General features: G+C 35.7%; 1 protein-coding gene across 1 annotated transcript in view; it reads left to right on the top strand.

Moving 5' to 3' along the window:
* Window positions 1-13085, top strand: part of ND-B15 (NADH dehydrogenase (ubiquinone) B15 subunit) — an 89402-nt gene extending 76317 nt beyond the window's left edge. The window contains exon 3 of the mRNA XM_090397018.1: window positions 12879-13085. Within this exon, the coding sequence (XP_090253144.1) occupies window positions 12879-12947 (69 nt within the window). The 3' untranslated portion in view covers window positions 12948-13085. The remainder of the gene's footprint in view (window positions 1-12878) is intronic.
* The last annotated feature ends 658 nt before the right edge of the window (window positions 13086-13743 follow it).

Here is a 13743-nt window from a genome sequence, read left to right on the forward strand (position 1 = left end):
TTGAGGTTTATTCTGCTCACTTATCCTTATCCTTTCACAAGTTAGTGAACATTATGCCCAAGTAGAGATTTTCCCAGATATTTATACCAAGTTATTCTTGGTATAAAAGTAGGAGTATTTCATAAAATTCAGTAGCAGTTAGATTAAGAATATTATGGGAAATGAAATATCACAGAAAACTAAATCTCTTAGTGCAATTATGATTATTTTCATGATATTAGCCATGCCATCCAGATGCAACAAGATAAGTCGAAGGAAAGGATTGTCTTGGTTGGTACCAATGATTTGAAAGGCAAGAAGTATTCTATGAGGGAGGATGTAATGGAGTTGTTAAAAGGGGCAAAACTGAAGAGCGAGAAGGTGAAGATTGTAAATCTCCTACCACGCTATGATAGAGACGAACTGAGGAGGAGGGCATTGATAGCCAATGAGTATACATAGATTGTGCAAAAGAAATTATGTAAAATTTGTGGATCTGGTCTCTGTTTGATGGAAAGAATGATTTGTACAGTATGGATGGACTGCATCTGAATGGGTTCGGTGTTAGATGTCTGGAGAGAGAGAGATTTGTTCAACGAGGATGCTGATGTGCAAATTCAGCATTAAGCAATTAGGGTGGAAGCAGGTGAGTTTGTGTTAAGACAACCATGAAGCAAGTGAGTATGTGACCAAGTGAGGAATCTAGTCTCTCAAGCAAAAATATTGAATAGGTTAGGCCAGTGGTTCCCAAACTTTTTCGATTCTGGGCACCCTTGCTGAATCCAGATAATCTCAAGGCGCCCTATGTCAAATTCTAACAAGTACACTTTGCGAAATAGCGAATAATTTTTTTTAATTAAAGGGTTAGGTAAAAATAAATAAAACACGTATTTAAGATCACAAAAAAAAGTAATTGAACAAATTCAACTAATTATCATTAGTGGGATGGATGAGCCTGTTGATCACCGCACATTTCTCAAATCTTGAAATCAAACTGGATACAGCCACCCTCATTTCCTTCTCCACATTGATTTTCGCGCGATACTTAGTTTTTATCACAGCCACCGCAGAAAATCCAGCTTTGCACAAATAAGAAGTTGCAAATGGAATTAAAATTCTCTGAGCTTTTTCACTCAGAAGGAAATATTCATCTTTTACTGATATCCAAAATTCAGTTAATTCCATGCTGCTAAATTTTGTTTTCAACGTATTGTCGCAAGACAACTCGATAAGATTCTCTTCTTCTGCAGCAGTAAATTCAGATGGATCACTGGCATTAAATGGATCTTGAATCCATGCAAATTTATCGATATTATCATTTTGAAAATATTTCTCAAACCAGATGATAAGCTGTGATAAGTGTTCTTCAAAAATGGATTTCATACCTCGAGAGAAATCAACTCCATTCGAGGTCAAAAACTGTTGCAACAAGGGGAAAACATTCTTTGCCTCTGTCTTCATTCCTTTTTCTTTTCCATAGTTTTAGTTTTTTTATAAATGCTGAAATTTTCTCAATCGACTTTAAAAGGTGCATGTTGCATCCCTGCAGGGAGAGATTCAGAGCATTCATCTTTTCACAAATATCACATAAGTATGCTAGTTTTACCAAAAAATCTTCATTCACAAAATTTTCGGTATACTTGTGGTCTTCCTCTTTAAGAAAAATATAAATTTCCTGTCGCAGTTCAAACGTATGAGACAAAACATTACCATGAGAGAGCCATCACGAAGTACTGTAGTACGTCACGTGTACTCGGATCCCATATCCTCACATAGTTTTTTTGAAAAACCTTGCCTTCACCGGCCGAGTTTTTATAAAGTTTACTACATTCACTACATATTCTAAGACCTGGTTCAATGTAGGACTCAGATATTTTGAAGCGAGTGCTTCCCTGTGAATAATGCAATGGGTCCACAGTGCATCAGGGGTTTAGCTTCGAATAATGTGCCTGCAATCCTCTGCAATCTGAATAGTTAGAAATTGAAAATTAAAATTTAATTTATTCAGGAACAACTACCTTTAATTGTAGGCAGACAAATGTTGTGTTTTGGCATGAAAATTTAAATGTACATTATAACTTTAAGGCAAAACTGAAGAGATGTTTAGTTTAAGAAATGTGAGACTTAACCAGTTTGGTATAGAGTCAAATAAAGGGATTTATTTAGGATTATTATTTAAATTAGAGTATCTCATTCTATGTATTGTGTGAAAGCAAGTTGAGTGTAAGCTATAGTCCAAAGGTCACACTTTAGCCGTCCAGTACAACGTATGGCCTAAGGGAAGGAGAATTTACTAGGAAAGCGAAGCTAAAACGCTTTCTCGGAAGAACACCACGTGCAAGTGAATGAGTGCCGCGCAGTAAACAACGTAGCTAAGCGTGAGAGACTCCGAGAAAGAGAGGGGAAATATAAGGGTCAAGCTCTCCCCACACGAGGCTTTTTTGGTTCCTGGTTCCTGCACTCTTGGACGTTGGCTTTCCATCTCTGCCAACGGGATGATTCCGGGTTGGCTGTAGAAGTCATGAAAGGCTTATCGAGGTTCGCGAGCAAGGCTAGCTATCTCTTCATGACAGAATAGCTAAGCTGTATTGTGTGACCAACGATATAGATGTGTTCCTGCAGTCCAGAGAAAGACCAGAGCAGCACACTGCCTTATTATCCCTGAGAACCTGATCGTGCTGCTATCATATGTGACCTGAAGAATGGTAGGCCCACAACAGTGCCTTGATGTCCAGACAAGGCTGAAGACAGAACAGAAAGTCATTCCATGGGATGGTAACGTAGAATGTTAAAGTATCTGATTTCCAATTAAAGGTATAAGAGACTTAATAGGTTAATTTGTGAATGGACAAGTTGTAGAGAACTTTAGTGATTATCCCATTTGTCAGTAACCTGGCCCTGTTTGATGAATATTTTCCTAGAAGGGATCTGTATGTGAAATAACTTTGATATATTGTGAAATATGATTAGTGACCCTAGAGTGATTGATGATAAGATAATTAAGCTGGAAATTTGTATGTTTATAGAATCTCTATGGTCCAAGTTATGATTTATGTATTATAGTGTTAGTATTGATATCAGAATTTTGCTAGGAAGGTGACTAAGTTAATCATGTACCCTATACTTTCCATGTATATCTTTTAAGCCTTAATAAATATGTTTTATATCATTTGCCTGAATCCAGCCGATTTTATGAATTCAAATAGCCACTCATAAAATTACTACCGAACCTAGCGGGAGGGACATATGAATATAGCTTGATCTTTCAGGCCATGACTGCATGTTAAACAAAGAGAAGTGAGAATTGTTAGATTAGTGTTTGAAATTTTATTACTGTGTATTATTTTGAGATAGCCACCTTGGATAAGAGTCTTATCTATCCTCTGTATTGGCTGGTGCAGCAAAAAAATAAATTCGTCAATATTTCAGTCCACCTGTTATTTCATCAGTAACAGGCAGACTGTCTCAGAGGACATCATTTTAGGGCCTTGTCCCATACATAGACAAAGTATGAAATTATATGAAAGAATTATTGTATGAAAGAATTACACGTGACAAAATTTGGGAACAGCCTGAGTCATAATTTGTTTAAGAAAGGAGAGTGATAGCTGATTTATTTAACTTATTGGAAAATATTGTAGAAGCCGGAAAGGAAATAACTATATGGGAGAGTGTAGAAAACAGTGGTAAAGACAATTATAATGATAGAAATATATATAAGGTAGAAGAACGAACTATAACAAAATGGTGCAGCTGGTAGGATTTGTTTGAGTAAGGTTTTAGGTAAGAAGGATAGATTTAAGTAAACAACTATATTAAATCATATAGAAACATAGATATAACCATAGACAAAGATATAACAGTTCTTTCATTATGTGGCAAATAAGAGGAAGAATGACTGGAAGATTAAGTTTAATGAGTGATGATGGTCACGAGGAGACAGAAGTGGATAAAATAGTTGAGTTACTGAGTGACCACTTTGCAAGCATATATCTTCCTAGTAAGGTTACTGCTTTAACCTATGTGACAGACACTAATTTGGGAACAAAGGTGGATGAATTGGAGTTCCTTATGATATTTCAGAATCTCATTGTAAATACAGCTGTGGGATTAGATGGAATATCAGCTAGGGTTTTGCGAGAATGTGCAAGAGAACTGGCAATGCCTTTGACTAAGTTGCTTAATTTAAGTCTCTGCTCTGGTAGAGTTCCAAGGGAGTGGAAGGAGGGCAAAATTTATCCTTTGCATAAGGGAGGTTCTAAGACTACAGTAGCAAATTATAGACCAATCAGTATCTCAGGCATTGTGGTAAAAGTATTAGAAAAATTGGTAAAAAAGAGAATTCAAGAATGGGTAGATAAAAATATGATACTGTATGAGGGTCAACATGGCTTTGTGAAGGGTTGGTCCCTAGAAATTTATTAACATTTTATAATAGTGTAACAGTTGAGTTGAATAATGGAAATGGCTACAAAATGATTTTACTGGATTTTGCAAAGGCAATTTGACAAAATATCACTTGGAACACTGCTACGTAAATTAGAACAAATGGGGATGGATATGACACTGTTTAAGTGGATAAAAAGGTGGCTGCTGGACAGATATCAAAAAGTGGTATATGGAGGGGCAGAATTGAGGTGAAAACAATTAACTAGTGGTGTGCCACAAGGTTCAATGCTAAGACCATTGCTGTTTAATTTGCACATAAGTGATATAGGGAATAACCTGAAAGGAAATATTCAGTTCTGTGCTGATGATGCAAAATCAAGCAGAGTAATAATTAATCAAGGCGATGTGGAGAGCTTACAGGATGATTTAAATAGGCTGTCAGTTATGGGCAAAAGTTAATGGGTGTCAGTTTAATGTCAAGAAATGTTAAGTTATGCACATTGGGATAAATAGATGAAGCTAGAGATTTAGGGGTGGTGGTAGACAGACAATTAAGGTTTAGAGGAGATATTGCTAAGGTAGCACATAAAATTACTTGGCTATTGAAGAACACATTAACAAGTAGAGATAAGGAAGTTGTAATTTCTCTTTATAAGGCCTTGATGTGCCCATATCTGGATTACTGTGCTCAAGTCTAGTCCCCTGGGTTTCTTGGGGATGTGGAAGCAGCGGAGAGTATTCAGAGGCAGGTGACAAGACGGTGAGTAACTGTAGAATGTGCCCTATAAGGATAAATTGAAGGTATGTGGATTGCAGAATTTGGTTGATAGGGAAAAAAGAGGAGATTTGATAGAAACAGGGGAAATATTTCAGCATTTAGCTAGAGGGACCAGAACAAGGGGGGTCATCCCTGGAAGTTGTATAAAGGTCTGGTCAGTAGGAGTGTGAGGACTAGATTTTTTGCTTGGAGAATTGTTAATCAGTAGAATGGGTTGCCAGAGTCAGTTGTGAGTGCTTTTTCTATTAATGGGTTGAAGGAGAGGCATGATAGTTTGTGTGGATAGATTGGGTCTCCCGTGATGAGACTTCGGACTCCAATGGAGGTGCCTGTTAAAACCTGGAACTGAAATTTCCAGGTTTTAAATTCTACTAATGTGTATCTTATTACTGAGCTTTACCATGCCTTGTAGCTTGAAAATTGGCTCATTATTTTTATTTTTTTCCTGTTTATTTATTTTTAGGTACTAAAAATGTGTATTTTACTGCTGCATTTAACCATTCCTTGTGATATGCAAGTTGCCTCCCCCCCTCTTTTTTTTTGCATAAATTTGGGATTTATATATTTGTATAAATCCTAAATCTCAAATCTTCCCCACCCTAGAATACTGTTTTCGCATATGGGATAATGCATCAAAAACTTCTCGATTTGACCATAACCATACTCACAGTCAAATTAACAACCTCATTACTCGATGAAGTTACTGGCCTGGATCCACAAAGAAGGCATTCTCTGTTCCCTATCACATGGACTGCATTGATTCTCAACGAGATAACTAAATTCTTATTCTGAAACTTGCAATCCCTGCTTAATAAAAATCTTTTCATATTTTTTTGGCTAAAGTGAAAAATTTCTCTTCAACCATCTGATACCATGGTCAGTTTTGACATTTGAATCCTTATTTACAATTGTTGCTCCTGATGATTCTCTTCATTTTCAATCACAAGCCCTCCCAGCCAGATTATTTGACTTCATTATCCACTCTGGCTACTTTATCTGAACAAATATATTCTACAAGCAGATTGAAGGCATTTCAATAGGAAGCCCACTCTTGCCTACACTAGTGAACATTTAGAAGAAATTTTCTCTTTCTCCCTACACTCAAACATCATTTTGGGTACATTACATTACAGAAGTAGATGATGTCTTTGCCATTTAGTCCCCATCCCAAAGATATTCCACCAGCACCTTTAGCAAAAAATAGCCTAATCTGATTTAGCGTAGCACAGGATCGATACCAACATAATCTTCCTTCAAGAACTCACCTACTCTGTTGATATTGGTACAAATTTGAATGCTCATTCAAATAGAGTATCAAAGCTTTACTACATTGTCCTAATTTTTAATTGGAAAGACTACCTCTCCTTGCCAGAAATCTGGGGATAGTCTCATTCTTATCAGTTATTGGTAGTTTTTGTCATCCGCTTTCCAGCCAAAAGGCTGTGGGTTCAAATCCCATTCTAGGTATGGATATTTGTGATTGTCTGTGAAAATACCAGTGGTGGTGGTGATGGGTGGTAGATGACATTAGTGTAGATAATCGTGGTGGTTGCAGTTTGTTGTAGTTGGTGGATTGAGTGGTGGAGACGGAGAGTTTTAGTGTAGGTGTCCTCCCTCAATAAGTCTTTCGATTCCTTGGAGGTGTCATATAACAGTAATAATAATAATATATCATTTTGCTACATCTGTCTCTTATACCTTGTGTTACACAGTGCATGTTTTTTTTAAATCCATTTTAAATATTAGCTTAACATGGAATATGATCTGTCATTCTCAGATCAAATTACAGTGGTATCTCGCTAATCCGAACTAATAAAAACCATGCTCGTTTGGATTAGTGAAAAGTTCAGATTGGCAAATTTCCTCCCGAGAGATCGCAATAACTAGCGTTTAAGACAAAAATAATAAGATTCTAATGGTACATCAATTTAATTCTGTAAATAAATGAAGTAACTGATAGAAAAAAAGCTACTGTACTGTACTGTACTGTAATGTAAAACTTAAAAAATAATACAGTACACGAGTTTTAGTAAAATAAAAAATTTAGTTTGTGTATATCTCTATTGTGTTCGGTTACAGTATTCTGATTTAATAAAATTACGTAGTTAAGTACATAACTTAATTTGCGTAAAAAATATCACTTTCTTGTACACAGCACACACAAAAAAAGTTTCACCAAATAACACACAAAAAAGTATTTTTATTAGCAATAAAATATTGTGGAATGGCGTACCATTCTGCTTAGCCCATTCTTGCACTCATTGAAATTGTCAACTTGCCTCTTCATGTTTTACTCTTATGTACCCTCAAGGGGTGTACAGGATATGATAGTACTACATGAAAAAATTTACATCATTACTAACTTCCTATCTACAATTTTCCTCCAAATCAGTCTGTTACTTGTTAATACTCCAACATTATCAGATCTTATATTTCTATCGTCTAAGGCACTTTGTACTGTATAAATCCACCTATATCTTGATCTTCCTCTGGGTCGTTTTGCTGCCAACTTGGCAGAGAACATTTGTTTTGCTAATCTTTCCTTGCCCATTCTGTTTAAATGACCATACCGCCTGAGATTAGCTCTGCTAACGCATTCCTGGATGCTGACAATGTCAAGTTCTTTCCTAATATTCTCGTTTTTAATATGATATTGCCATTGATGCCATCTGTTCACGCCCCTAGTCTCTCTCAGGACTCTCATATCTGCGGTCTCTAGTCTTTGGTCGAGTGTTTTACTTCTGACCCAGCTCTCAGATAACAGATAATTAAAACTGGTTGAACACTGTCTTGTATACAGCTAATTTAGTGTTCAGAATAATTTCTCTCTTATTCCATATGAATTTATTCAATTGACTTCCTACCATACCAGCATTGTTGATTCTGTTGTCTATTTCCATATTTAATTTACCATCTTCACTAAAAATAGTGCCTAAGTAGCTGAAATGTTTTACTTGTTCCACAGGTTCTCCATTCACAACACAGTTGACATTTTCAATGATTCTGCCTATTTTCATTGTCTTTGTCTTTTTATTGCTGCCCTTCATACCATATTTATTACAACAGCTATTCAATTTAGTCAGAGAATCTTGCAGACTTGTAGCGGATTCATTTAGAAGTATAACATCATCCACATAAAGCAAAAAGCTGACATTAACATCTCCAATTTTGATATCATGTTTAATACCACTTTCCTTCATAATGTGATCGATATAGATAATGAATAGCAGAGAGGATAATGTACATCCTTGTCTCACACCAGATTTAACATTAAACCATCTTCCTGTCCTTCCTTAAATTCCAACTGCTGACTTACAACTCAAATAAAGACTAAGTATTGCTTGATATAATGCTCCATCGACACCATATAACTCTAGCGTATATAATAGCTACTCTCTTGGCACCTTGTCATATGCTTTTTCAAAATCAACAAAACTTAAATATAGTTCTCTGTTATATTCCCATGCTTTCTCGACTATTTGTCGTAAAGTGAAGATCTGATAATGACAGCCTCTGTTTGGCCTGAATCCAGCTTGTTCTTCACCCAGCTTTTCTTCCACAATTCTTCTCAATCGTTTCTCAAGTATACTTGCATAGATCTTGCCAGGAACACTCAGTAGGGAAATACCTTTGTAATTCTCACATTCAGTTTTATTTCCCTTTTTATATATGGGTACTATGAGAGCTCTACTCCAATCATTGGGAATTCGTCCCTCTGCCAGGCTTTCTGAACTATGCAGTGCAGCCACTGTAAGATTCTTATACCACCATACTTCAGCATTTCTGATTGAATATCATCTACTCCTGCGGCTTTTCCACATTTCAAGCCTTTGATGGCTTTTTCTACTTAAAGTATGGATATGTATTCCTGACTGCATGCCTGGTCAGTGTTTTTTACCACTGTGCTGTCATCACTGCTTGTTTCATTTAGCAGTTTTTCAAAGTAATTACTCCATACTTCAAGGATATCTTTTTCTCCCGTTTCCATGTCACCTTTATCATCTCTAACTTCTTTTACAGCACTCTTTCCCCCATTCCTGAGCTTCTTCAACAACTTCCAGAATATTTTGCCACTTTCTTGATATTTATTTTCTATATTCTTGCCAAAGTCCTCCCATGACTTTTGTTTAGCTAGTTTTACATAGTGTTTAGCATTCTTGCATTTATCTCTGTATTCTCGATGAGCACAAGCTGACTTATTTGACAGGAACTTTTGATATGCTTTCTTCTTTTCCTTCACTGCCTCTATAACTTCCTGTGTCCACCAGGAAGTTCTGATTTTTTTTATCCTTGCAGACAACCTCACCACATGCCTCTCTGGCAGAATCAATCAATGTTTCCTTCAGAGTTTGCCACTGAATCTCCAAGGTTTGATTCCTATTCTCAACCTCTTTCATTTTTTCTTCAATAATCTTTTTGTATTTTAGTCTACAGTTCACATCTGAGAGCTGCTCAACTTTTATTCGCTTTAAAACTTTCTTACATGTTATTCTTTTCAATATGGAATTCAGTTTTACCCTGCTCAATACTAAATAGTGATCACTTCCAATTTCAAATCCTATGTACACTCTGGTGTCCTGCACCAGGGAGAAAACATCACTATCAACAATAACATAGTCAATGAGACTTTTCTTATTCCTAGCCTCTTCTCTCCATGTGAATTTGTGCACATTTTTATGTTGGAACATGGTGTTAGCAATAACCAGTCCATGTCCTGAGCAGAAATCCAACAGATATTTGCCATTATTTTATATTTGCTCTTTTCTCCAAATTTTCCCAAAATATTTTTGTATGTCTCACAATCATTTCCTACTCTGCTATTTAGATACCCAACAAGGACCAACTTTTCCTTTTCCATTCTGTCAGTTGCTTTTTCTAAAGCCTCAAAAAATTCCTCCACTTGTACCTTAGTAGAACCTTCTGTGGGACCATAGGCACAAATGTCTCATTATCCAGTTTCCCATTCTCATATTTGTCCACATTACTCTACTTGAGACTGACTGCCATTCAAGAAGATTAGCCTCGTATTTTGTGTTGAATACTATGGCTACTCCTTCTTTTCCTTGATTGTCATTGCCTGAATATAACATTTTGTATTTATTGCTCACAAAGATCTCACCAGTTTTTGTCTTTTTTGTTTCAGTCACCCCTATTATGTCGATCTGGTACTTATCTAATTCCTCAGCTAGCTCCATTTCTTTGCCATATTCAGGCTTCCTACGTTGATAGTACCGATCTTTAACTCTGGTGATGTCGAGTTGGGGTTTGTTTTCAGATTTGTTCCAGTAGCTGACTTTTCTCTGTTCGCCCTGGTTCCCTGGCGAAAACAACGGGGGCCTTGTTTAACCTGGCGACACCCCAGCCGGCATGAAATTTTGTCATATCGTACTATCATTTTTTATTTTGGTTTAACCAATAAGAATACAATTTGGTCGGCTAAATCCCAAATTGCCAACCCATCCTCGTTCGTTCAGTATCCAAGTAGATACCCAACAGGGTGCACCACGAGAAGGTGAGGATTGGACATTAGGTCAGAAGCCCTGGTCGGTTCTCCGCATTCCTTTAAAGGCTATGTGGAGGTCTCCTCTCAGTTATACAGCTTTGACCCTTAAGCACCCCAATAATAATAGTTAAAGTAATAATTATTAAATAAAAATAATAATAATAGTTAAAATAATAATTATTAAATAAAATAATAGTACACAAAATAATAATAACTTTTTTCTTTCAAACTGCAGTTTGGATTACTGGAGGGGTTGGACTAAAGAGGTTCGGATTAGCGAGATACCACTGTATATATATCAAACAAAGATTTGTTTTATATGCATGTGTACAGCATCCAAAAGTATCATAGCTTTGCAAAGGGTTAGATAATTCAGAAAGCATGCTTTAGGAAATAAATACAGTATTTTTCAAGTCACTTCAGCATTCTTGTTAAGATTTAAGTAATCAAATGGTAGCCATTTGATTAATTAAATTACTGATGTAGTGTGGTGTATTAAAAATGCAGTTACTGCTTTTATCTTAAAAAATACATTTGCAATGTAAGATATCAATGAGAAACGGTTGAGAAGAATCGTGGAAGAAAAGCTTGGTGAAGAACAAGCTGGATTCAGGCCAAATAGAGGCAGTCAGGATCAGATCTTCACTTTACAACAAATAGTTGAGAAAGCATGGGAATATAACAAATATCTATATTTTACTTTTTTACATATGACAAGGTGCCAAGAGAGAAGCTATTCAATATGCTACAGTTATGTGGTGTCAGTGGGGCATTATATCAAGCAATACTTAGTCTTTATTTGAGTTTTAAGTCAGCAGTTAGAATTGAGGGAAGTACAGTAAGATGGTTTAATATTAAATCTGGTGTGAGACAAGGATGTACATTATCCCCTCTGTTATTCATTATCTATATGGATCATATTATGAAGGAAAGTGGTAGTAAACATGATATCAAAATTGGAGATGTTAATGTCAACTCTTTGCTTTATGCAGACTATGTTATACTTCTAAATAAATCCATTACAAGTTTGCAAGATTCCCTGACTAAATTGAATAACTGTTGTAATAGATAAGGCATGAAAGTCTTGTGAACGGAGAACCTGTGGAACAAGTAAAACATTTCAGCTACTTAGGCACGATTTTTAGTGAAGATGGTAAATTAAATATGGAAATAGACAACAGAATCAACAATGCTGGTATGGTAGGAAGTCAATTGAATAAATTCATATGGAATAAGAGAGAAATTATTCTGAACACTAAATTAGCTGTATACAAGACAGTGTTCAACCAGTTTTAATTATCTGTTATCTGAGAGCTGGGTCAGAAGTAAAACACTTGACCAAAGACTAGAGACTGCAGATATGAGAGTTCTGAGAAAGATTAGAGGCATGAACAGATGGTATCAATGGCAGTATCATATTAAAAACGAGGATATTAGGAAAGAACTTGACATTGTCAGCATCCAGGAATGCGTTAGCAGAGCTAATCTCAGGTGGCTCACCTGAGATTAGCTCTTGAACAGAATGGGCGAGGAAAGATTAGCAAAACAAGTGTTCTCTGCCAGATTGGTAGGAAAACGACCCAGAAGAAGATAACAGGCTGATTTGGAGGAAAATTGTAGATAGGAAGTTAGTAATGATGTAAATTTTTCATGTAGTATTATCATATCCTGTACACCCCTTCAGGGTACATAACAGGAATTTGATGATGATATCAATGAGAAAATAAAATAGTTATAAAGTTGTATTGATGTTTTGCTACATCTGTCTTATACTTTATGTTATACAGTGCATGTTTTTTTTTTTTTAAATCCAATTTAAATACTAGCTTAACATGGAATATAATCTGTCAGTCTCAGATCAAAATATATGTCAAACAAAGATTTGTTTAATATGCACGTGTGCAGCATCCAATAGTATCATAGGTTTGCAGAGGGTTAGATAATTCAGAAAGCATGCTTTAGGAACCAAATACAGCATTTTTCAAGTCACTTCAGCATTCTTGTTAAAGGTTTAATAATAGAGTAGTAGTCTCAAATCATTTATCACCTCTTAATTCACCAAAATGCATTCTGTAATGATGCTGACTACTATTGTTTCAAGTTTTGCAATTAGGATTATATAACTTGATTGAATTCACTAATGTGTAGACAGTGACATTTTTGAAGAATGTTATCATTCAACACAATCTTGCATATTTTCTGTTGACAAATTATTTTATTTTTTTCTAGGATTCTTTTGAAGCAAAATGCAGACGAGGAGAAGTTAAGTATAGAGACCGAATGTTTAAATTGGCATAGCTTACCTGCAGTACCATTTGATTAGTTAAATTACTGATGTAGTGTAGTGTATTAAAAATGCAGTTAATGCTTTTATCTTAAAAAATACATTTGCCATGTAAGATATCAATGAGAAAATAAAATAGTTATAAAGTTGTATTAATGTTTTTTATCATCAGTTTCTTGATATATACCCTCAACGGATGTACAAGAAACAGAGAGTACTATGTGATTAAGTTTACATTATTACTAATCTCCTATCAACATTTTTCCTTGAAATTAGTCTTACTTATTAGCACTCCCATATTGTCATATCTAATGTTTTGGTCTTCTAAGACACTTCTAACCGAATCACTTGACCTAGAATCTATCTTGTCTTCCTGTGGGGCTTTTTCCTGCCATAATACTTTTGATTAGCTCTGATCACACATTCTTGAATGCTAACAATGTCAAGTTCCTTTCTAATGTCTTCATTTTTCATAAGATTCTGCCACTGATGCCATTTGCTCACTCTCCTAATTTTTCTTCAGGACTAACCCTCATTTATGGACCCTAGTTTTTGATCTTCTAATCCAACTCTCAGAATAACTTAAAATTGGTTTGAACATTCTCTCTTATTCCATATGAATTTATTCAACTGGCTCTCCACCATACCTTTGCTTATCCTGTTGTCTGAAAGTTTATTTTTCACTTGGTTAGACTATAATAAATTTAATTCAATCCTTTATCCAAGTGTGAGCAAACAAAGTTTGCGCCTGAAAGTATCTTCAGAACTGGGGTAAGGTGGTACAACACCGGGAAGCTCGTTGCAAAGATG

The sequence above is a fragment of the Typopeltis vanoorti genome, chromosome 8 (assembly GCF_054136105.1).
Source record: "Typopeltis vanoorti isolate ZY-2024b chromosome 8, IOZ_Tvanoo_1.0, whole genome shotgun sequence".
NCBI classification, from domain to species: domain Eukaryota; kingdom Metazoa; phylum Arthropoda; class Arachnida; order Uropygi; family Thelyphonidae; genus Typopeltis; species Typopeltis vanoorti.